General features: G+C 46.8%; 1 protein-coding gene across 6 annotated transcripts in view; it reads right to left on the bottom strand.

The window, feature by feature from the left end:
- PROM1 (prominin 1) overlaps positions 1 to 19,217 on the bottom strand; it is a 100,404-nt gene extending 81,187 nt beyond the window's left edge. For 4 of the 6 annotated variants that reach the window (XM_072945999.1, XM_072946007.1, XM_072945985.1 and 1 more), the window contains exons 1-2: positions 18,766 to 19,053; positions 12,615 to 13,056 (exon numbers count right to left, since the gene is read on the bottom strand). In XM_072945999.1, the coding sequence (XP_072802100.1) occupies positions 12,615 to 12,834 (220 nt within the window). In that variant the 5' untranslated portion in view covers positions 12,835 to 13,056; positions 18,766 to 19,053. Of the gene's footprint in view, positions 1 to 12,614; positions 13,057 to 18,765; positions 19,054 to 19,087 lie in introns of those variants that run through there. The other 2 variants (XM_072945993.1, XM_072946012.1) reach the window with 2 other exon arrangements.
- Positions 19,218 to 25,301: the final 6,084 nt, after the last annotated feature.

The raw sequence follows: 25,301 nt of genomic DNA, 5'->3' as shown, positions 1-25,301 counted from the left end.
CAGCCCTAGTGAGGGGGAGGACAGCCCTGTGGGAGAGAAGTGGACAGCTCTGATACACACTCCCACAGTACAACACGTGGAATTACATCCGAGCAAACTGGTCCTGAGGAAGACGGGTCTGTGCTGTTACTTCAGTGCAGAACTCAGGAAGCACTCACTTCTGAAGTCAGCTATTAACTTGATTTCAGAGCAGATACTCATTTTTACTCTGCTTTATTTCTATTACACAAGTTATACTTGGAATGGCTCTTTAAAGAAATGCAATTCCTTGCAAAGCTGGCTTCCCGAGTACTCAGTCATTGGACAACACCGTAGACTAGTAGACTTGGCTGCGTTAAGCACAGCACGTCTCAATCAGCGGCCCCCCAAGGAGCCAGCCATCCAAATCTCATTAGGCTGAGCTTCTGGGTCAGCCAACCTCCAAGGGGATATAAAAACATCCACACCCCCCTCCCCTTCCCCAGGATTCAGGCTACTTACTTCCAATCAGGTTGGAGGAGAGCCTTCAAGGGCAGTGATAAACATCATACTGCATCACCATCAATTACTAAAATATTAAATATTTTAAAATAATAATGCAAGGACTCCTGTATGAGGTAATCAGCGCTCAAAAAATGTCAAACACAAACATTATGTCGCCACCTTTTGGCTCCCAGCGTTAACTTAGAAGTTCCCTCCCACAGAATTACTAAACAGCTTTCTCAAGCTGCTTTCTGTAAACGAGTCACTGCTCTCCTTGAAAGACTGAAAAGACTGCTTTCACCGAAGCTACTGCCCTGAGAGCCTTCTCCATCCTCTCTCTTCTAGTTTTAAATTATTTTGTTTTTTTTTAATCCCACTCAATAAGAACTTGGCTTTTAGGACTTTTATCTTTAATTTTTAATTTATTTTAATATAATTTTTAAAGGTCACTCGCCATGTACAGTTATTACAAAATACTGGCTATGTTTCCCGTGTTGTAAAATACATCCTCGAAGCCAGTCTGCACCCAATAGTTTGTACCTCCCACTTCCCCACACCTATATTGCCTCTCTCCCACCCTCCCCACTGGTAACCACTCGTTTGTTCTCTGTATCTGTGAGTCTGCTTTTTTCTGGATTATAGTCACTAGCTTTTACCTTTAGATTCGACATACGTGATGTCACACAGTATTTGTATTTCCCTGTCTGATTTATTTCACTTAGCATAATGCCCTTGAGGTCCATCCATGTTGCTCCAAATGGCAAAATTTCATTTTTTATGGCAGAGTAGTATTCGTGTGTGTGTGTGTGTGTGTGTGTACACATAGTACATCTTCTTTATTCATTCATCTGTGGATGGACACTTAGGCTGCTTCCATATCTTGGCAATTGTAAATAATGCTGCCATGATGTTGGGGTGCATGTATCTTTTTGAATTAGTGTTTTTGTTTTCCAGGATTTTACTTTTTTTCCCTATTCTTCCAAGGCTTACAGGGATATGTATACAATTAAGGTAACATGAATATGAAAGATGAAAAGAGAAAAGGAAGTCCAGGGACGTAAGTTGAAACTCCCAAGCTCTGTGCAGGTAGAGCCCATCTGACCCACGGTCCCATCCCGCACAGCATGCGCTGCACACGCACTTGGCATTTGTGGAAGAGGAACACAGGGAGCAAGGGGCACATCTGTGTCCTGTGCCTGCAGCTGAAGGGGGAGCCACTCTTCTCAGAAAGAAAGTTTTATTCCACATGCGCTCACCAAAAGGAAACCCTGAGATGTAATTAACCGCCTCGACAGCATGCTAATGGGAGCCGGAGGGACCCGTTTCCTTGTGCAGTCACAGACAGCAGCAAGGAGAGGTGTCAGGGCTCACCACGAGTCCTCCACGCACAGCTCACAGCTCAGGGCGAAGCCCAGGCGGATGGCAGCCTACACAGGTGAAGACTGGAGATTTTTAAAATACACTATAGCAACTCATGCTCACTCTTTGTCATCCATGCCTTTTCAAAAAGGTAAAATTGACTCAATTGATGTTAGCCAAACTGGGTAAAAGGAAGAAATCAAAACTGAAATTACGAACTACTGGAAATTAAAAATGAGAACACCACATTCTAAATCTGCAGGATAAAGCCAACACTGTTCTCAGGAGAAATTTTATAGGCTTAAATGCATTTATCAAGAAACAAGAATAAGGGGGAGGGTACAGCTCTGTGGTAAAGTGCATGCCTAGCATGCACGAGGTCCTGGGTTCAATCCCTGGTACCTCCACCAAAAGTAATAAATAAGTAGATAAACCTAATTACTTCCCCCCACAAAATTTTTTTTTTAATTTTTAGAAAAAGAAATAAGAATAAAAATGAAATTACTAGATGTTCTACTCTAAAAGTTTAAAAAAACAAAATTAAATAGACTTCCAAATGAAGAAGGGTAGAATTACTAATAACAGACTAAACAAAATGAATTCTTTTTCATTTATTAAAAGGCACATTAGAAGTCAGTAAAGGCCAGTCCTTAACTCCAGAGCCCATTTCTGCTACACTGGGGAAACTTATTTGTAAAACAAGCAATACAGAGTCTAAAAGGTCACCTTGAAATGGTCCAAAATCCAGAGTAGTTACTGGACTACACTTTTCTAGCAAAAGTTTAAAATCATTCTCCTTGTTTGCCTTTCTAGATTTCTAGGAAATAGAAGAACTTACAAAAGCATTTTCCATGGGGTGCATTGTTCGATCCGACTAAAAGGCATCGGGCGATAGCTGAGTCTAAGAGTGTAACGAAAAGAGTAAGATGCCGAAATCAGATGATCTGAGTTCAAATCCCTGCTCTGCTCACTCACAAGCTGTGTGACCCTGGCTAAGTGAGTTCCTCTCTCTGAGCCTCTTCCCCCATGTGTATATTACAGAGATGATGTCCGCCTCCCAAGACACTGGACAAAATTCAGCGAGATTTTTCTGCCTCGCTCGTGCAGGACAAAACTGAATCCACCTCTGTGGAGTGCGATGAGGGGTTACCTGTCAAATGTGCCAATTCACAAAATTATAAATTGACCCAGCAATTCTGCTTCTAGGAATACATACTTACCTGCACATCTGTGAAATAACTTGTTATTTATCACAGTATTTGTAACGGCAAAATGGTGGAAACACATTAAAAGTAATGAACTACTTTGCAGCAATAAAAAAAAAAAGGTGAGGAAGCTCTTAATGTACTAATACAACGACCAAAATATGCATTTACAAAGAAAGCAAGGTGCCAAACAATATACACAATATGTTATCATCTGTGGAGAAAAGACCACAGACACACGTTTGCCTGCCTTAGCAGAAAACAAGTCGGAACAGACACAGACACACAAATGCACACGCAAAACCTGCAAACAGCAGGCGTCTGTGAAAGCAGCGAGCTGGGGACTGAGAGCCAGGAGTGGGCGAGAAGCTTCACGACGCATACCCTTCTGCACTTCTAAATTCTGAGTATGTAAATATATGTCACCAATCAAGAAACGAGTATTTTCTAAGTTCGGTGAAATATGGGAACCAATCAGAGGTGAAAAATACTGATAACTCAACTGAAAAAAATGAGCAAAGGCAAAATCACAAGTCTTTTTGGAAAAAAAGAAATATATATGGTGGGGGAGGTTATAGCTCCGCGGTTGAGTGCATGCTTCGCATGCAGGAGGTCCTGGGTTCAATCCCCAGGATCTCCATCTTAAAAAAATAAAGAAGAAAAATGGATCAAAGGATATGACTGACCAATGATTAAAGGTACACAAAATAAAGCATGTTTTCTATAGCATGTCAGACCAGCCAGATAGAGTCTTCATAACCACAGCTGGAAAAAGTGTGGAGAAACAAGCATTTTCATGCACTAATACAGGGAATACAAAGTGGTATATAAATTAGAGAACAATTTGGTAATAGCGATGAAAATTTTAAATGCACATACCATGGTACGTATGCCACGGTAATTCCTTTTCCAGGGATTCCTCGTACTGGTTGTATTGCCCAATTATAAGTATGCAAGATATATATTCAAGAGTGGTCTTCATAACGGTGTTTGAAACAGCAAACAACTGGAAACTCAAACATCCATTGGTGTGTCTAATCAATTCATATTTCAAATCCCGAACCTGCAATATGACGGTATTTGGAGGTAGGACCTTTGAGAGGTGATTAGGTTTAGGTGAGGTCAAGAGCCTGGGCTCACGGTAGGGTTAGTGCCCTTAGAAGGAGAGGAAGGGACCAGAACCCTCTCTCTCCACCAAGTGAGGAGAGCAAGCCATCTGCAAACCAAGAAAAGGACTCTCACCAGACATCAAATCCGCCGGCATTAAGATCTTGGACTTCCAGCCTCCAAGACTAGGAGAGAGAAATGTTGACTGTTTAAACCACCCAGTCTGTGGTGTTTTGTTATGATTAAAACAGGCCCCAACTGGAAACCTCTCAAATGCCAATCCAGTAGGATGGATAAATAAATTATGGTATATTCATGTGACAGAACAACAGCAGTGAATATTTACAACTACATGCAACAACGTGGATGAATCTCCCAAATAAAATGTGAAGTAAAAGAAGCTAGAAACCAAAGAGAACATACTCCCCTACCAGGCATTGCTAACCTATACATTGAAAATCAGGAGAGGGTTTCCTTGGGGATGAGCTGGGGACAGCGACCGGGAAACGAGAGGGTTCTTCTGGGGGCTTCTGTTTCTTGACCTGGGGTCTAGTTACACAGATGTGTGCAGTTTAGTAAAAGCCATTGAGCTGCAGGTTTAGGTGCACTTTTCTATATGCATAAAATTGTTTAAAAAATTTTTTTTCAATAAAAAATAGAAAATTCTGACTTACTAGGTAGGGCCCAAGAATCTGCATTTGTAATAAACTCCTAAATGAGGCAGATGCTGTTGGTCCAAAGGACACACCTGGAGTAGCAGCGAGCTATGCCACATGTCCAAGTGTACAAGAGAATTTCCAGGAACGGGCTTCGAGAACAATACACACCCCATCCCCAGCCTCCTTCCTGTTACTTTGGTCGGGGTTACAGGTTTACTGAGTGATGTCCACTTCCCGCTGTCCGCAGAGCCCCGAGCACACGTGTTGGCATGACATTCCAGAGCCCATCCGCCATCTGCTCACAAGCTACTCCCCAGGCTTGTGTCCTGACAGCCTCCTGGACAAGCAGGGCTCTGGTCTCACTGCTCTACAAGACATATTCCACGAGCCCCTGTCTCAACATGCATCACTAGGGCCTCTGCTTGTGTACCTGGCATGCTCTCCTCTGCTTCCTGAACTCTTCCACAACGGCACAGCTCAGTTCAAATGTTACTTCCGCCAGGAAGCCTTCTCTGATTGCCCCACAATGGCTAGTCCCTCCTCTGGACAGCCGAGAGCCCACTATTCACACCTGACAGTCAGCATGGACCAGCCTGCCTGCATCACAGCCGACTGTGGAGCTGGAGGGCTCAGTGCTCAATGTCAGCCTTTTGAGAGCAGGGGAACCCAGTGTGTCTGCCAAATAGCATCAGGCCTGGCACCCAGTGGGTGCTCACTATACTTACAGCATTGAAATTCAAGAACTTGGAATCAGACAACCAGGTCTGAATCTCATTCCATTATTTTTCAGAAATATGACCTTGGGCAGATCATTTAATATCTCTGAGCTGCTGGGGCTACCAGGAGAACTAAAGAAGTCTGTAATAGGTGTGGTGAGATGAATGTTGGCCCCCAAAAAGAATCAGCAAGTCCTGACCCCAGGAATGTAAGCTTATTTGGAAAAAGGGTCTTTGCAGATTAGGTTCAGGATCTCAAGGTGAGATCATCCCAAATATAGGATGGGCCCTAAATCCAATGACAGATGTCCTTATAAGAGAAAGCAAAGGGAGATTCGAGCCAGAGACACAGAAGGCAGCTGTGTGGAGAGGGGCAGAGACTAGAGTGATGCAGCCACAAGCCAAGGATATCTGGAGGCACCAGGAGCTGGAGAAAGCCAGGAAGGACTGTCCCCTAGACCCTTCAAGGGAGAGTAGCCCTGCCAATATATTGATTTTGTACTTCTGGCCCCCAGATCTATAAGAAAATAAATTTCTGTTGTTTTAAGCCACCCAGTTTGTGATTATTTGTTACAGCAGCCCTAAAAGCCAACACAGTGTAAGTCAAATAAATACTTGTTCTTCTGTCCATGTGATCACTGAGGTGTGACATTAATTTAAAAGTTTGTAATGAATATAGATTTTATGCATTCATATTTTATTTAACAAACATTCACATAGCTCTTAGTGTATATCAGACAATGTCCTAATTGCTTTATAAATATTATTTACTTAGATATTACGATGATCCCAAAAGTACTATTATTATTATTATCTCCATTTTTCAGAGGGAAAACTCTGGAACAGAGAGTTTAAGCAACGTTCCCAAGGTCACAGAGCTAGTCAACACAGGAGCCAGGAGTCAAACTCAGGCAGTGGCTCCAGAGTGCTCACCACCGCTCAAGGGCTGGGCCCGTTTCGGAATCTAGACCCCAGCCAGGCAGAGGGTACGTGGCAGGGCTGCCCGGGGCCACCCGTCCTGGGAACATCCCTCACAGTCCTGCCCCAGCACTGCCCTGTCCAGACCACACTCGACAGCTGGATGTCCAAGCGCACATCCAAGAACTTCTCTTCCACTCAGTGGACCAGCGATATCTCACACCACGTGGGCTTCATCCAGCAGCTTCTGGGGGAAGGGGGCCATTTTATATTCATACCTAATCTGTCTTTTCCTGGATGTATTTGAAGGCCTCCAAGAGAACGTCACCGCTGGGGACAGGGAAGCTTTCCTTCTCGTGTCTTGCTGGGGACTGGCCCACTTTTATTCCTCAGAAGGGAACAGCCTGCCTGTACTGCTTTCTCATGGGGAAGAGGCTGGGGCAGGGCTCAGCACGACTTCATGGACAAGCTTATGGGAACACAGTCAACAGGCCTAGTTTTTCATTTTAGCTGCAGAAGCTGTACCATGATGGATGGCCTAGAGGAGAGCCCGTTACTGTCTCCAGACACGTCCCCTCTCCTCAAACCCACCCACACTCATAGGTGGCACATATGCCATTTATTTGATCTGATATACAACAGATCCCCTCCACGGAGGCAACGCGGCGCAGCACGGGGGACAAGTCCAGGCTTGGGCAGCACAGGGCTCTGGGGCAAACCCTGGCTTGGTCCCTTAGCCGTCAGTGCGTGTGACCTTGCCAACAGTCCCTCAACCTCCCTGAGTCTCTCCTTCCTTATCAACAAAATACAAGTGACGACTGTGAGCCTGGACAACAAACCCAGCCTGCCTGGCTTCAACTTTGACCCTGCCCACCGGCTAGTGTGTGACCCTGGTCAAGCTGGTTAGCTCTCTGGACCTCTGCTTCCTCTTCTGTAAAATGAGGGTAATAGTACCAACTCACAGAGCCACTGAGTTGTTCAAACCCCTGAAAGCAGGCACATAACAGCAGTTTGCTGTTATAATTGTTAGGATGCAAAGAGATGACAGCTGTACCCTGCACGGCACAGCGAGTGACACCTGGGAAGGAGGACGATGGTTCCATGACCCTGCTTATAGCCAGGCCCGGTGCCAATGAGTCTCATGCTCTAAAGGAGACAGTGCTGGCTCTGAATTAAGAACACGCAGGTGTTGGATACAATATAACCTCCTGATTCTAGGTGGACATTGACACAGACACACCTATTAGGCTGTCCACCCAACCCCTCTTTCCTGGAAACCACCTCCATGCCTGTGAGGTCAGGGGGACATCGACGGCTCGCAGCGCCAGGCCCACGCACGAGGTGTCACTCTAGCCACGGCGACTTGATGGGCCCGTGCTTGGTGACTGGCCCAGGTGGGACAAGAACTGAGACTTAGGACTGAAAGAAAGAGAATGCCCAGCCACTCTCCAGGAAGCCGGCCTGAAACCTACGGCCTTGGCAGGTTCTCCACTATGAGGACTGCAGGATGGGGGAATCCAGGGAGGGGGATGGGAGAGAGGAGGAGGAATGAAGTGGCCACCGGGCAGACAGCAGCCAAGAGGGAAGGAGGTGGAGTCCCTGGTGGCTGACTCCTCCCCACTATGAGGTAACCCAGAGTCCTGATAATAAACCCCCTTCGTTAATAGGCTTCTGTTACGTCAACAGGGAGACTCCCACTGAATGTCACATCCTCACGCATCTCAAAGTCTGCAGAAACCACGCTTAATCCCTCCCTCTTCTGCAGGTCTGCCACTTACCAGCTCCGCTCCCACGCTCGCCAACTCCAGGAAGCAAATCACATTAGCCCAAAACAGATAGAAATAGGTCAACCATCCTAAAATCTAATTTTAAAATATACCAACACAGAGTGGAGAATGACTTTAGAAAACTTCTTTAAGAATAAAAGCAGAGGAGACCTTTTTCTTTGCTTCCTCCATTAGAAAGGCTCTAATCTGGGTCATGATTTATACCAACTTCATCCCAGACACACAAAACTGGACAAGACACTGCTTACCATCCACACCGGATAATCTTCTGCACTGCATGCTTTTAAGGTGTAAAAATTACTATTTTTCATATTTCTTCATTTTAAAAGCACTATGATAAAATAAAAGGGAAATAAATTACCCACAAAGTACGAGAAATAACTAGTCCTGGAGATGGGGGTTGGGGGGTCCTCAATCTGCCACTGGCTAGTTGTGTACTTTGAATGTGGAATCTCGTCCTGACTTAGTTTTCCAGTCTGTAAAGGGGGATGTAATAAATAGAAGTTAGACCACCATCTACCACCATCAACTACCTGAGAGTCAAATGAGCTAACGCTTTGCACAGGATGCCTTACGGCAGATACTGGGGACAGCAGGGAAGAACCAACAGAGAAAAACAGGAGCCCGTTAGACGCCGGTAGTTTGGTAGTAGAGACTAATCAGTGAACTAGCATTGCATCCAAGTCCTGGCTCCTAGACCCAGTCCTGCCACCGTGGGGCTTGCTGAGGAGATACAGCCCACGGAACCTCAAAAGTAATGGAAAGTAGCTCCGGATAGAACGGTCCCGAGGGAGCAGCAGCAGGGACAGCTTGATGAGCCCTCCTGGGACACCGTTTCTTTCCACATCCCTCCCGACACCAATCTGGGCATCAAATCTCGCCCACTCTTCCCCTCACATGGTAATATTAATAGCAGCCACATGTACTGAGGATTTTTCTCTGTGCCTTGCAGACATGGTTTTAAACAGAGGCTTCACGTACATCAGCTCATTTCGGCCTCACAGATAAAAGCCACGGAGCGGGCTGTGATTATAGTCATACTATGTCTATGAGAACAGAGGTTCTGAAAATTAACTTGGCCAAGAGCACCCTGCAGGTAACAGGCAAGAGCTAGGACTGAAACCAAGCCTTTTGGACCTAAACTGGAGCCTGCCCTGCTCCCCCATCGCCTTCGCCTCATTCCACGTTAGTTCATTATTACCACCCTCCCTGTGACCTATCCTACCAGCTGTTGTCGGATTCTTTTCCCAAAACCCAGCTTCACGTCCACGCTGGCTCACAGCACCCAGCGAGGTGCACCACAGAAGGCAGGGCTTTCAATAATGCTTCTCGAGTGAATGAAACCTTTGCTCCTGCTGCCTTAGCTTCTGCCCCCCTACAGAACCCCCTGGCCTACCAGTCCGGGTCCTCCAGCTCTGGCTTCCCAACCTTGGTGGTCTTATTCCACCGATACACGCTCCATCGGTCCACCATGAACCAATGTCTCCTTCACTCCCCGGACAAGCCATTCTCTCTGTCTGGAATGCTCTTTCCCCAACTCCCTCTCCCACCCCCCATCCCCAACCTCCCCAACCCCCCCAACCCCCACCCTCACCCCCCACCCCCAGCCCCTCCTCACTCATCCTGCCATCAACACCTTTTCTAGGTTGAATGCATAGACTGACAACTCCTCCCAAATGTAAGCCATCACTCTCTGCTTAGAGAGCCAAGCCCAGGTCACCACTCTGCTCTGGCAACTTCAGTCCAGGGCAGGGATTTATGAAATACCCACACCAGGTTCTAGAGCACATTCTGCCGCAGTGTAGTTTCCTGTCTTCCTGGTCTTTTCTTCTATCCAGAAATAAGCCTTTGTCTCAAGCCCCAGCTAAACTAGACCTTTCCATTTTGTATTTACCAGGATAGAACACGGTACAACTTCTCTTTAGGGAGTTCCAAATGCACAACTTGGTACACCACTTTGGTCGCACATGGGATGTGAAAGTGGAAAACTCCCCAGTCCGAGGGCATGAAAAGACAGAGCCCAGGTTTCAGGGCCCTCCTCCCTTCCTCTTCTGCTCTGTGCTGGGACTCTGCACTCAAAACACTTCTCCCTCACGTGGAACGACAGACCTGCGGGGTATCACAATCTGTGAAGATGCTACTCCACAGAAGACTCGTCCAAAGTCATCTGTTTTGGTTAGTGTACTACGTTAGTTAACCTAATGAACGGAAATCCATCTCTCTCCCTCTTGCTCTATTTTTTTTTTTTTTTGCATCTTCAATTATGACGACATCTGCCTCTGTTTTGACGCTCATGAAACGTACTGGCCCCAAATGGAAAAACCATGATTGTCTCATATGTTTTCTTTATGTTGCAAAGCACCTAATGGGCACTTCAAGACTATTATGAAATCTAGCAACTGGGTGAAAGAATATAAATAACGAGATGATGGAAGAAAATCAACAGTCCAAGACGTCACCTGCTAACTTCAGTACTGTATTCTCTAAGCAACCTAACGGTGACTTTGAAAGGGGGAGTACTGGTCTGCTCTGGTCTACTTTTGAAACTTCTGGGAATTTCTTTCTCTGAAGTAACAAGTATTAATGAAGGTGAAGGGACAAGCAAGGCCAACAGCCTCAGATTACATTAGGATTCAAATTCTAAACTAATAACGACCTTGGAGTCGAAAAACTCGGAAAGCACCAGAAAGATGTCTTTTAACCTGATCATTTGAATGAAGACCTTTAAAAACACTGCTTTTCCTTGTAAAATATGTGTGAGGAAGTCTTCCCAAGAAGTCTAGAAGGAGCAAAATAGAACAACATATGGAAAGAGATTACAGGATTAACTAATTACATGACTGTCTTAGAATGACCCATGGAAGATGCTCATCACAGTCTTTTTAAAGAAGTCATTGTAAATTCATATTAAACAACAGAATTCTATGCTTTTTACATTAAAAGAAAAAAACAACAAAAAAGCCAAGACTAAAAACACTAGTAGATACTTGTTTATTTAATTTTATTTACATCAAGTCTAAAAACAAATGAAGAACTATTTATTGAGAACAGTGAACTTGTATTCAACATTAATAAATAAACTCAGTTTATTTTCTGCTTCTGCCCTTAGGATTTCCACATTTAGTCGCTCAAGCAGTGACATAAACAGCATGCACTACACGTGCAGGACTCTCCTATGACAGCGGGGCTCAGAGCGATTTATTTCACTCAACTGAAATTTAAACTAAAAATGGAGAACTACACTTCAAACTGTTTCAACTGCTTAATCTGAGACAAACATAAAGAAAGTTTCAATATAAATGTGTATTAATGATACAACACAGATGGACCTGGAGGGTATTACGCTTAGTGAAGTAAGTCAGACAAAGACAAACACTATATGATGTCACATATAAGTGGAATCTAAAAAAATACAACAACATTTAAAAATGTACATGAACAAAAATCTATGAACTGCCTGCAATAGAAACAAGAGCTGAAGTTCACAAAATACGTTCTCTCGTTTTCTCTCTCCCCCTCCCCTCTCTCTCTCACATACACACAAATAATCTTCTTATGCACAACAGCTGACCAGCTCAAGAAGATGATAACATTACTACAAATTTCATAATTTTTAGTAATCATGCTCATCTTCAAATCGTCATAGTTTAAAGAACAAGCTTAAGCTAGATCTAACATTAAATCAATAAAAATTTAGACTGCCGAACCCTAATAGCAGGCACTTGCCACACACCATTTACATTCTCATCACCCCACACTTGAAAACACAGAGCCCCAAGACTCGGGAGTACAGAGGAGGAGCGGCGGTGAGGCCACACAGCAGGACGGTGCAGAACAGCCCGGTGCCGTGAACACGCCCTCCCGCCCTCACTCAGACTCTTAGAACTGAAGCCAACAGTTACCCAGGTAACAGGCTCTGTCCAGCCTGGCCTTGCCCTGAGCAGTGTCAAAACTGCACTTTGTGGTGGGTGGGGGAGTTACATTTGTAATTTTACATGGTCATGAAAGGTCATTATTAACTTCTCATTTGATGACAGAGAAGTTGCATCTTTATCCTAATTTTTACCTTTGGTACGTACTTGAGAATAATTCAGTGCACTAATCAGATGAAAAAAAAATAAAAGGGAGGAGATGGAGGATAAAGAACTGGAAAAACAGCGCAGCAACGCAGTTTGATTTCATTTCTTATATTCACACTCCCGACAACCTATTTAACCTGGTTTTCTTAATTTCTGTCTCAATACTTTCTGCTCCTGTGCAATTTAATCGTTTTTAATCTCACACTTTAAAATACTGAATATATTCTACACGGATGGTGTTGTCATAAACAAACAATATTGTATGTGTGCACCTGAGTGTGTCTGGGGACCAACCCTATCTTTTCCCGCAACCGGCACTTACCTTCAGGGAAAGCATGGGGCTGCACAGTGTGGAGAAAGATGCGCACCATTTGAAAGAGGATGCCAATGGGTCCAGCTTCATAAGAATCTTCGGTCTCATAGTTTGTTGGAGGAAATTCAAATTCCAAACCATCAAAACTGTTGGTGGATGGCGGCGACCCGTCTGAAACGGTGTCCCCACACAGCCCCAGCAGCAGGAAGAAGCCGAGGACTGGGGCCATAGCTAGCAAGATGCCCCAAACATGAGGTAGGACCGGGGGCCTTCTGCCTCAGAGGTTCTGGAAGCCTGGAGGAAGACAGGAGCCTGTGATGCTGTGCAGAAGAGGCGTGGTGAGGACTGTGTGCTGAGCCCTCGGTTTTCCGGCTGGGCTGGCATGCGGTGATGGGCGGCAGAGAACGTTCTCCGGGAAGTGGAGGGTGGTCAGCCGCTCAAGGCACCATCCCTGGCAGGGAGAGAAGGGGCAGCGGTCACTAATGCACACAGCCTGCCTGCACCCACAGCTTCCCTGGAGGAGAGGCTGCAAAGCTTTAGAGCAAGCCCTCAGCCTAATCCGCTGTCGGGGATGCAAACACTGAGCCTGCTTCAGAGCGCAAGGGCAGGAAAGCGAGAAGGTTCCAGGGACCAGACCCAGAAACACCAGGTAGTGAAGTGCATGTGCAGTCTTAGAAGCTGCCATTTATTAAGCACTTACTACATGCCAGACATGTTCTACATGCTTTGCAGGCAGGCCCTCGGTTAAGGCGTTATCCCGCTTTACAGATGACCCAGATAGCATGTCAGCGACTTGCCTGGGGCCACAGCTGATTCATGGTGGGACAGAATTCAAACCCAGTCATTTGCTTTAACTACGAAGTCTAACCGCAGCTCCAAGACACTGTCCCTGCAGAGCCCTCCCTCGCAGTCAGAGAAGCGAAGACCGCCAGCAATAGACGAGATGATGCTTGTTTATTTCCTCCAGTTTGGGGCTGTTCTCCCGTCTCTGGAGATACGCCTTTTATTCTGCTATGTGCTCACTGATCTCATCTCAAACATCCCTGTTTCCACTCACCCTCAACCCAAACTAGACGAGCGTGGCCTGCCCGGCAGGGACCACACCCTTCAAGGCCGGGTGACACTGGACTCTGTCTTCCTAACACGCTCACCAGGTAGCCCTGATGGAGATCCCTGCCCCAAGTCACCAGATGGACAACTAGGGGTCCAGGCGATGAGAGGCAGAGCAGGGGGAGGCTCCCGCCCACCTCCAGGGAAAGGGAGAAGGATCAGGAATCTAGAAGTGCCACCAGCCCAGTGTCCAGTGAGAGCAACGTTGACCCTGTCCTCCTCCAATTTCTATCCCCAGAACTGAACACAGGCTGAATCAAAACAGAACCTCCCAGAGTAGCCGGGATGCTCTGCTTGTCCTTACTTCTTTGGGGACAGAAAACACCCTGATTTTATTTTTCATCTTAGATACACACTCAATAACTTTCAGAATAAGGACAGGGTGCTCCTGAAACACATACTGTGAGATGGGGGAGAGGGACCACCAAGAAAGTGACACACTGTATGAGGGCCCACCACCTATATCACAGAAATAGGTGGTGTCAAAGAAAGCTCCGGACAAGAGGTAGTACTGCACGAGCTGTTTGACTGAAGATGCTCATTCATATCGGGTACCCTTGGATATGGGCTCATCCTCTAAGCCCCATCCCACTCCAACTGATTCTGCCAGCGGAATGACCCTGGATCCTCCCTTTATGAAATCATGGGCTGCCCAGATCTTCTATGGAGCCCAGTGCCAACCTTATCAAACCCCAAGCTTCCAGCTCCATCTCCCCTACAGACCCACTGGGACCCTGGGCACTGTTTCCAAAGGGCAGTCCCTGCCAGGCATGGCCGCTGTCCCTGTCCTTGGGCTCTGAAGTGCTTAACTTTTCCCGGGTTCTACTAGGAATCAGCGCTCTGCTCAGTCTTCAGATCGTTTCCGGAGAGAGCACATGAGAAGTAAACAAAGCATGCTAGCTATTTCGCAAGGCCCCTCTCTGGAAGTCTGCGAGACCAGCACGGGGTAGGAGGAAGATGGGAAGGTGGGGGGAGGGGTGTGGTTATTCAGGTAGGATAGGACCACGCTCCTTTAGGCAGGCAGGTGGGCGTGCGCGCACACACCACACACATACATGCCACATACTAACACCCACATGCACACACACACACTCACAAGCATCACACATAATACACACACCATACAAATACACACACCACGCTCACATCTTATCTTGTTGTCTGTTAAAGGACAGGCAGGAGCCGGTGGAAGGATTAAGGGCTCAGCTGCTAAGAAAGGCTGACTTCCTGGTAATGCCACCAAGCCTCAGCCAGGGACACAGAGAAACAGCGGGAGAGAGACGGCGGAAGGCCCACGGGAGAGCTGTAACTAAAGAGACCTTCCGACTCCCTCAGAGAAGAAGCAGGGGAAAGGAAATCCCAAATGAAATGGGAAGACAGGGTGTCAGTGGAGTTGGCACCTGAGCGGCATGTGCAGGTTTCTTTACATCTTGCTCTGGAACTCTTGAAGTTTAAGAGCATAATAAAATCTCTCTACTTATGAAACACTAGACAATCGATACACACCAAGTCGGAAAGGAAGTTTTACATCTCAGTTTTAATCAGCTGTGCCAAAAAAAGAAGTTCTGGCTAACTTCCCTATGAAACCACCCCAGGGAGCCAGCGCCACTGAGAGCAGCTCAGGGAGCTGCCGGCAGAAAATCCAGGAAAGCTCTCCCCACTGCTCAGCTGCATCAGCATCAAACGGGGTGTTTATTTCAAGTGCAGATGATCGATCGGAACTAATCGCTCAAGATGTAGCCCATTAATCTGCATTTTTAACCCACTGCCCCTGTGAGTAATTAGTAAAACAAGTAAGATTTGAGAACCAGCACTGTTCCTTCGGACCCCCTGGCTAATCCGTGCTATTTTCCAAACACCTCAATCTTCCCAAACACAACTGCAGAACAACAGGCACAAGACAAAAGCTCCCAAGTCCCCTTCTTACATTGAACTGACTGGGCCCAACGTCTGCGTGGGGGGTCCCTGACTTACTCATCCTCTCCGCGCCCCCGGAGCCCAGCACACGGTAGGCACTCAGTAAGGACTGCTGAAATCAAATGGCGGCAGGTAGAGAGAAGACTGCCAAAGTGGTCATGTTTACCTGTTTCAGAACTGACCGAGCATCTGTTGATAAGCAGCCTCCAGCCTCTGGAAGGGAGGGGCTGGACTGCTTACAGCTGTTTCCTCCAACACAAGCAGCAGACTGTCGCCTCGCTAGAGTCACCCACCGCGGAACAACCGGCCTACCATTCTGGGCGCCATACTTTCAGCTGGGACCCTCGACTTCACAGGCTTTGGAACCGGCTCCCTCAGGGCCTCTCTCCTCACACAGGCACCAGACTATAATCAATAAGGGCGAGTCACCATTTTCTGGTTTGCGGGGTGCAGATTCCTGGTTTCTACTCCAAACGCGCTGAGTTCAGATTGGGAGAGGGACCCAAGAACATGAATTTTAAGCAAATTCCTCACATGATTCTGAGCCTGGAGCCCAGGGATGGGCATGTCCACAAACACTGGTTTAAAAACAAATACAATGACCATCCAGCTTCATTTCTGCTCTCCTTTTTATGACGGAAATTTTGAAGGACTTTTTTAAAGGATCTGTAGATATTTGTTATCTTGGGTTTACTGAGGGGGTGGGGCGCGATGGGAGCTGCCCAACTTCTGAGCCAACCTTTGTGAGTCCTGTGGGTGGCCGTCCTGCCTCTCATTGTGAGGCCAGCTGAGGTGCCCAAACTGAGCCCAAGCTTGGACAATCAGACGCTCACTCCTGGGCTTGTGCAGGAGAGAGACACTGAGGCAGAGGTGGTGTCTACCTCATCCAAACAATGATGGTGGCCTGCCAGCAGCCACAGCCAGTCTCTGGGGGCAGCCATGGCCATACACCAATCAGGGGACCTGCTGCATGTCCTGTGTCCCACTCCTCCAGGCTCCTCAGCCTGGCTAGCCAGCCCTCCTGTCATTTCTCTAAGCCATCCAGTATCCACTCCCTTTTTCTGCTTAAGTTATCCAGAGTTGGTTTCTGTCGCCTGTAACAAAGCAACCTGACCTTTAACAAACCTCAAAGCAAGTTCTCGGCCCCTGCAAAACCCATTTTTTCATATTTTAAACAGTACCAACAAAACAATATTTGATTTAAAGTTTTATTATTTCTCACTTGTCCTCTGATGCACTTTGCTTCACTGACTTGCCATTTAGGGGGAAAACAAAGTAAAACTGGGTCCTTATCTAGACACACAGAAATAGCCCAGCATGCAACTCTTAAGGAAGGTCATTTAAAAAAAGATTAGGGGACCCATTAAGAAAACAAAACTAAACTGCAGGGCGCTGCTGCAGGGACAAGAGCCCTCGCTTTTGAGACGGGGACATCTCCAGTCCCACTGATGAGCTCTGTGACAGTAGTCGCTTAACAATCTCCAAGCTGTCCTCTGCTCATCTGTAAAATGGGGTTTGGAATTGTGTGCGAGGGCTGCAGCTGGAACAGGTACAGGCCCTGACACACAAACGCCTGGCAGGTGTGGTGGAGGGTGTGTACGGCCACTGCACAGAGAAATAGTCTAAACTCCACTGTGGCTCCCAGGATCACCCTGGCAGGCAGGGCAGCTCCGAAGGTACTAAAGGCGGAAACTCACAAATGAGTGAGGAAAGAGGTAGAAACTTCACACACTAAGTTGCCTTGATAGTCAAGTCTTCGACCCACAGAAAGCGGCAATTTCATGTAGTTCAACCAGCCATCACCAGCAGCTGTCTGAGTCTCCAGTGGGTTTATGTTGGGGCTGGGGGAAGGGGTGTTCAAGGCCCTTAATCATACACCTGCTGATCTTAACAAAGGTCAGCCGCCGCCCACCGGAACCCGGGAAAACCTTTCTCAAGCCGGGGCAGGAGAAAGGTCAGCAGCCTCCGTGGGCTACAGGCGCAACCTGTTGCTGCAGAAAGCTAGCGGCAATGGCTTCCTCAGTCTTTCCCTCCAATCCAAGACAGGCCGGGGCCCCTCCGGGGCTCGCTCCCTCCCGGGTAGGAGCCTCTCTCGGGCTGCGGGACAAAGGATAAGCCGCAGGGCGGGCGCGGGAAGCGAGGAGACTCGAGGAATCCGCCGCCGCCTGGGGGAGGGGGTTGCCGGAGTAACTTGGCTGCGCCCGGCGCGCCAGCGCGGGTTCCCGGCTGCACGCAGGTTGGTATGGATCGGGGGTCGCCAGTGGAGGGGTGGTGAGGGTCCTGAGCGGTGTGCCTCAAGCCCCCGTGGATCGGATCCCCAGCCCCCGCGCGGACTTTCGGGAAAACTGACTCCAGGCTGCCGACTCTCCCGCACCGCGAAGCTCTCCCTCCGTCCACGTTTCCCTTTGTTGTCCTGGCTCGCGCCGTACAGGCGGGGTGCGCCGCGATCTCTCAGTTCCCCCTCCAGCAATCGCCGAACGTCCTCGCGCTGTGCACCCAAAGTGGGCAGAGGGATGCTTCAAGTCAGGGGAGCGAGTGCTCCCTCATGGGCGCGGCGATAAGGCCTCCCACTGCACCCCCCCCAGAGCCCCCGTCCTGTGATGGTCAGTTGCCCAGCGTACTCGACTTAGAAAATCAGAGGAAGGTGACCCCTTCCCATACCCAGCCCGGGAGGGTCAGTGCCCCGCAACCCCGGGTCACTCTCCAGCAGAACAGTTCCCAAGGCCCAGGCGAGCCTCCTCTCGTCCTTCGCCCTCTCAGAGACCCAGCTGGCAACCTCGGGGTCTGGGTCGCGCCCGCTCTCCCACCGCCAGCTCGCGCCCCGGAACCTGGCGAGCCACTGCCGCCGGCTCCCCCGCAGCGCATGGAAAGAACGCCCACCACGCAGCCCGCAAAGTTTGCGCGCGTCTGCCCCCCGCCCGGAATGCCCGCTGGCTCCCCCGCCGCTCTTGGAGCTCGCACCACCTGCCACGGGGCCGGGGAGGGGGCGCCGAGGGCTGGGCGGAGACGGGCGCAGAGCGAGCCCTGCCATTCCCCATTCCCCGCCCCAGCTTTCTGGAAAGGGGAGCGCTCAGCCCCGCGGTCGAGTCCGCAGACACCTCCCGAGCCCCGGGATGAAGATGCAGCTACTCACCGCGCGCCGGGTCCAGCTCCCTCTTCTGCCCTCGCCGCCGCCGCCGCCCCCTTTGCTCACAGCCCCCCTCGCCCGGCCCCGGCTCATGAATGATTTATGAGTCGGCCTCGGGGACCACCGGGACGGCTTCCGGAGAGGCCGCCTGGCTGCCCCGCGCGCCAGCCAGACCCCCGGACGGGGCGGGCCCGGAAAGGCGCCTGTCCTGGAGGCCCGCCGGCCAGGCGCAGGGTGCCGGCGGCGACCTGTTGCGGCCTCCCCCGCTCCCGGACGGGGACTGGCGGTTGCGGCCGGCGGAATGCACCGCTTCCGTAAACGTACTCACCCGCGGCGGGAGAGCCGAGCGCGCGGCCAGGTGCCCGGTGGGGACTGGCTGGGGACTTTGAAGAGCGCTAAGCCCGGGGTTCTGCCCGCGCTCCCGGTTGGACCAGCTGAGCAGCTTCGCGCGATGCCCTAGGGTACCCACAGGGACCTCGCTGCATCCATTTCCTGCCGCCGAGAGTCCCCTCACCCGAGCACGTTCTTCTCCCAACACCCACGCCTCCTTTACGCAAGCGGAGAGGGCTACTCGGAACGCCGCTGCTCTTCCACAAACTTCTCTCTCTCTTTCCAACTCAGACCTGCCTCGGTGACAACCCCTGACGCTTTAGATGCTTCTATTACCAAATTTCAAGACTTTTTTTTTAATGCGCCCAAATAAAAGAAAACTCAAATCATTTGGTTCCTTGACGTGTACTAACCGCAATGCCAGTGGCTGGAGCTATAAAACCGGCAAAAAGCAGTCCTTAACCCCTTATGTGCACACAGGCATCCGCTATAGCTGCAAACATTGAGCGTTAGTGACTCTTTGCATATCGGTCTCTCACCTATGAGTTGCCTGCCATTTCCGCAGGCTAAGTGATGGAAACCTTCTGCCAGAAGCAACCACTCCAACTACACTCACTGACGTTCATCTCACTCTTCCCTCCCTACTTCCTATCTTGAGCGGAGAGTATAGTCTGATAGGAACAAAGACGACCTACAGAAGACAAGCACCTTCAGGACGGTGTCTAGCACACAGTAGGTGTTCAAGGCTTGTGGTATGGATAAATGGGAAGGATGAATAGACCAACGATTGAAAGATGGACAGTAACGTTAATTCAGTAGCTCTTTCACTTACCCCAGAACCTAGCACAAAACAGGTGTTGGAAAGAGTGTTATTTGTCTGATTTATAGTTAAAAGTTTAAATTGATCTTGAATGCGCGTATTTCCAGGGCAAATGCTAGTTCTGGAAACTTATGAAAACTGCAGTACAGACATAGGTAGGTTAGGTGAGATGTCTAATGAGGCCTGATGTTTCCTCCTCTGAAAGCCCCTGTTGGTCGGGGCCCCTGATGGAACACCTCCAGAGGCCCCAGCACTTCTGCTCAAAGGCCACCCTCTCTAGGTGGGGCCCAGAGGTGAGTTCTTCCCTCCTGAGAGCAGCCAGCTGTGCCCTGCCCCAAATTTTAGCCCTGTCTTCTTTCATCAGTGCTTAACCTAGCTAAACCTCAGTTTCCTTGTCTGCAAAAAAAAAAAAAAAAAGAAGAAAAGAAAGATAATTAAGCCTCACAGGGCTCATTCTTATCCCTAATAATAAAAAACAGTAATAATAATTATAACTGTAGTAGTGGTGAGAGCTAAAACTTAATGAATTTTCACTTCAAATGCAATACTATGCCAAGCATTTTATGTGCATTATTTCATGTAATCTTAGCAATAAGAAGAGCATATCCCCATCTTAAAAATAAGGCTAAAAGTGTTTCAATAATCTGCCCAAGGTCACAAACCTAGTAAGAGAAGTACTGAATTTGAACTCAGATCTGGTCTCCAGAGCCCATGATCGTTCTAACACACCAGTGCACAGAAAGATAATATAAAACCCTGACAGATGATGTAGTGTGGATTGAAAAGGTCAGCCATCTGTCTTCCTGCAACTGCTTTTATCTCAGATCCCCCAACCCCACTCTAATTGGATCATCCTAGGTGTTTAATAATTGAATGAATAAATAGTAAACATAGAACACAATATTAAGATCTGTTCTGAACAGCCTAAGGCAGACAGTGACAGGACCTAATGATTTGTTCTGTTCAATTTAACCTGGAGTTCTGATGCTATAGTTCTGTTATTTGGCACAACTGAATTTCTTTTCTTTTTCATTGAAGTATAGTTGATTTACAATATTGCATTAGGTTCAGGTGTACAGCATAGTGATTCGAGTTTTGGATTCTTTTTGCAGATTATATTCCATTATAGGTTGTTACAAGATATTGACTATAATTCCCTGTGTTATACAGTAAATCCTTGTTGCTTATCTATTTTAAGTATAGCAGTTTGTACCTGCTAATCCTATATTCCTAATTTGTCCCTCCCCACCCCCACCCATCCCTACCCCTCCCACCCCCACCACCTTCGGTAACCTGTATGTCTGTGCATCTGTTTTGTACGTAGATTCATTTGAATTATTTTTTAGATACCATATACAAGTGCTATCATATAGTATTTGTCTTTGTCTGACTTATTTCACTGAGCATAATACACTCTAGATTCATCTGCGTTGCTGCAAGTGGCAGTATTTCATTCTTTTTTATGGTTAATAGTCCCTTATATATCACATCTTCTTAAGCCAATCATTTGTTGATGGGCACTTGGGTTGTTTCCATGTCTTGGCTATTGTAAATAGTGCTGCTATGAACATTAGTGGGCATGTATCTCTTCAAATTAGAGTTTTCATTTTGGCCAGATATGTATCCAGGAGTAGATGGATACCCAGGATATGGTAGCTCTGTCTTTAGTTCTCTTAAGGAGCCTCCATGCTATTTTCCATAGTGGCTGCACCAGTTTTTATTCCCACCAACAGTGTATGAGGGTTCCCTTTTCTCCACACCCTCTTGAGCATTTATTATTTGTAGACTTTTTGATGATGGCCATTCTGAAGTGATACATCATTGTGGTTTTGACTTAGTGCAACTAAATTTCTATGTCATCTGTCATATGCAAGACCAGAGAGGGTGATGTTATTCCCATATACATACTCAGTCATTAGGTGCAAAAATTAGGTCTCCTTTTCTAAAAATCACTCCTCACTTTTCCTGCCCAAGTGAAATCTAAGCATGAGGCAGTGTGGCATCCTGGAAACAGCCAGAAGATTCCTTCAGGTTCAGTCATAAGCTGCCAGTGGTTCCCTGGTCAGTCATGTAACCCCCCAGACTTCACATTCTCTTTGGTCAAGAGCCCTGCTCAATGACCACAGTGGGCTAGAGGCTACCATTTTGGACAGTGCAGATACAGGACATTTCCATCATCACAGACAGGTGTACTGGATAGTGCTGGGTTAAATAGTGAGCTATAATAAAGGAAAAATTACAACAGGGCTGGAATAAGAAACTTAAAGTTTCAACAAAAGTTATCAGGGTTATGTGACATTAGAAGTTAAGTGTTAAAAAAGAATGAAGTGTTGATTGAAATTAATTATTGTCGGAGTACACAATGCTTCGTCATTCAACAATCCTCAATCTTTGACAAGATGTTCTTTATGAAGAACTTTGGTTATTTTTCTGAGTCACTAAGGCTAAAACAAAATAAGTTAGTGAATACATTATTCTGGTTAACCTGACAATTTCTATGAATAACTATGTTCAAAAAAAATTATGTGTTTCTATGGCCAACAAACATGGCAGCATGTGACCCTTTAGAAAAACAGGTTTGTGTCATCTCAACATCCACTGCCTTGTCTTCTTAAGACTGAAACTTGCATAAGAGACAGCCAGGGAGACAGGGAAACAGAAAGAGAGACAGAGATAGACAGAGACAAAGAGACAGAGAAAGAAAAATTGTTCTAAATAGAAATTCCACTAGCTTTGAAGGGAATGGCTTCAGTCAAGCCAGGGTTCTCCTCTAAATGATTTACCTCTTGATTTCCTGTTAACCTAGCTTTTTCCCTCTTGCTCTGGACTTAGGTACCGAAAATAGCATTGCTGGTGTTTGATAACCAAAAGCCAAGAATACGGTCTTCTTGTACTTTGAGAACCTTCAGCTACGAGTTGCAACTCCTCCATCAAACCCACTGCATACTAATTCAAAGGCAGAGGAAGAAAACATCAGTACAGTTTGGACCAAGGGGAGGAGAGAGACAGAAAGCGCAGGCCAAGGACAGTGCCTCAGAGTTTCAATTCCAAATAAGAAACGTGGGGAGAAGTTGGAAAACTCAGTCAAGTTTAATAGGGCAGGTGTGCGGTAGTTTTATATTTTATGTGCTGAGTCTGTCTTTTGGTAACTGTTTTGAATAAATGCCTCATCTCTGGGGCTGGCTTCCATCTGTGCCTTTCCCTCTGACATCATTTTTAACATGCACTGACTCAAGTGGGGCTTCATAACTTGCCTTCAGGGACTGTATGGAAAAAAATGAGAGCCATAGAAGGTAAGAGAATTATAAAGTGCTAGCACACTCGCTCTCATTTTCTTAAGGAAGGCAAGGTTCTTTCCAGCTGGATGATATTGAGAGCTTGCAGAAGGAGAAAGGCAAGAAAATTCCACAATTCTGATTCTATAGTTTTCAGTTTTTATCATATCCCATAAAAGATTCACCAGGAACTTTTAATTTACACAACACAAAACTTGCATCTATGCACACAGTGTTTTACCCCTCTGGGAATAATTACTATTATTACCTTTCTCTAAAGAACTATTAATTTGCATTTATCTTCATCATCATCTAAAAGCACTTTAAGCATGAGTTAATCATTCGTTCATTCATTCATAAAAATTACTCAGCACCGACTGAAACCCAGCAGAATCCTGCAGGGCCCTCCCAGCTAGCCAAAGATATATGGCTCAGATAATGTTCCAGCTGCAAGCAAGACCTGATGGCTACTTGGAAGCACATAATCAAGACAGCCATCTCTGAAAATTGAAGATTATCCCCTCCCCAGCACATAGCCCTTCCTCTTTTCCTCATAGGATCTCCGAGCAAAACCTGGAGAGTTGGGAGTTGGTTCTTTGGGACGTGAGTTCACCTTCTTCCCAGGATTGCCAGCTTCCTTAACGAAACTATCTTTCCTTTTACCCAACACTTGTTTCTTAGTATTGAATTCTTGAGCAATAAGCAGTCGAACCTGAGTTCAGTAACACTACTAAATGTCAGGAGCTAGAGATTCCAGTTACTCTGACCCAGAACATCCTTATGAAGAGTCTGTTACACTTTAATGGAGCAGATTGGAGGGAATTTTATATTTCATGTGCTGAATTTGTCTTCCAGTTACCTTTTCCAATGAAACTTACGAAAAAACTATTTTATGAAACACTGTCTTTCCTCTTATTTACCCCTTGCGTATTTCCCTCATTGTGAGACTTTCTAAAAAATGATTCTCTGCAAAATTTTTTGCATCATACTTTGTCTACTACCTAAGCTGTAGTCAGATATTTATTTTAAACCCACTAAACTTCCTGCTAATTAAAATACTACTCATTTTTGCCAGAGCAGTGAAGGTGTTAAATTATAGTCCCCAAAATTATTTATACTAGAGAGTGAAGGAGGAGCCATATTTTGTGGTATTGTGGGAAAAGCATGGGAGGTGGAGGCTGAACAAACCTGGTAACAAGCCCTAGCTCTTTTACTCCCTTCACTGACTCATTCATTCATTCTCATGCATTCATTCATTCACTTGTACATGCATTCAACAAATGTTGATTGAGTACCTTCTGCGAGCCAGGCTGAGCAAAGATAAAAGGCAGAGAATAAACCAAAGGACACCCTTGGCCTTCCAGAGCTTACCCCCTCATAAAGGAGACCATGAGACACAAAAGCCAGCAAATCAATAAGCATGTTCACTGTATACCCTTCGATAAGTACTTGACCTCTGTGAGCTTCAGTTTCCTCACCTACAAAATACAGATTTTGCAAAAATTAAATGAGGTGGTATATGCAACCTACCTGGCACACAGGAGGCAATGAATGACAGCTATTATTTCTGCTCTTTCTATTTCTCTGTCAAACGCTCTCTCACCCCTACCCCCGATTTTTAGTTTCAATTTCATACATTTGGGGTGTAGGGCTGTTGGGTCCACAAGTTAAATGTTCATCCTATAAATATTTACATAATATGACTCAAGGATGTGTATGGCTCCAAGCCAGAAAGGCTGAAGGAGCTAGACATATTCTGACCTTTGCTCTGCAGAATAAATTGTCCAAGACTTGGAAATGGGCAAAGGAGATGACTGGGCATCTTTCCAGTGAGTGAGGGTCATGATCAAAAGGCCCTTCTGGGAATTACTGGATTCTATAGAGGTGTATGTTTGATTGCATTTCTATGGACTTGGATACATCACAACTCTGTAAGGGTAGAAGTCAAAATTGTGGAACACTGGTAACAATGCAAATGGCTGTTCTCTGGTAAAGATCATTTCCTTTCCACCCTGTTGAAACATAATACTTCACTGCCCTATAGGATAGTGACAAATTTTGCAACTATCAGCAGATATTCATTTCAGCATTCCCGATTACCTATATAAATGTCTGTT

This window comes from Vicugna pacos, chromosome 2 (genome assembly GCF_048564905.1).
Source record: "Vicugna pacos chromosome 2, VicPac4, whole genome shotgun sequence".
NCBI lineage: Eukaryota > Metazoa > Chordata > Mammalia > Artiodactyla > Camelidae > Vicugna > Vicugna pacos.
This window is presented reverse-complemented; position numbering and strand designations above follow the sequence as displayed.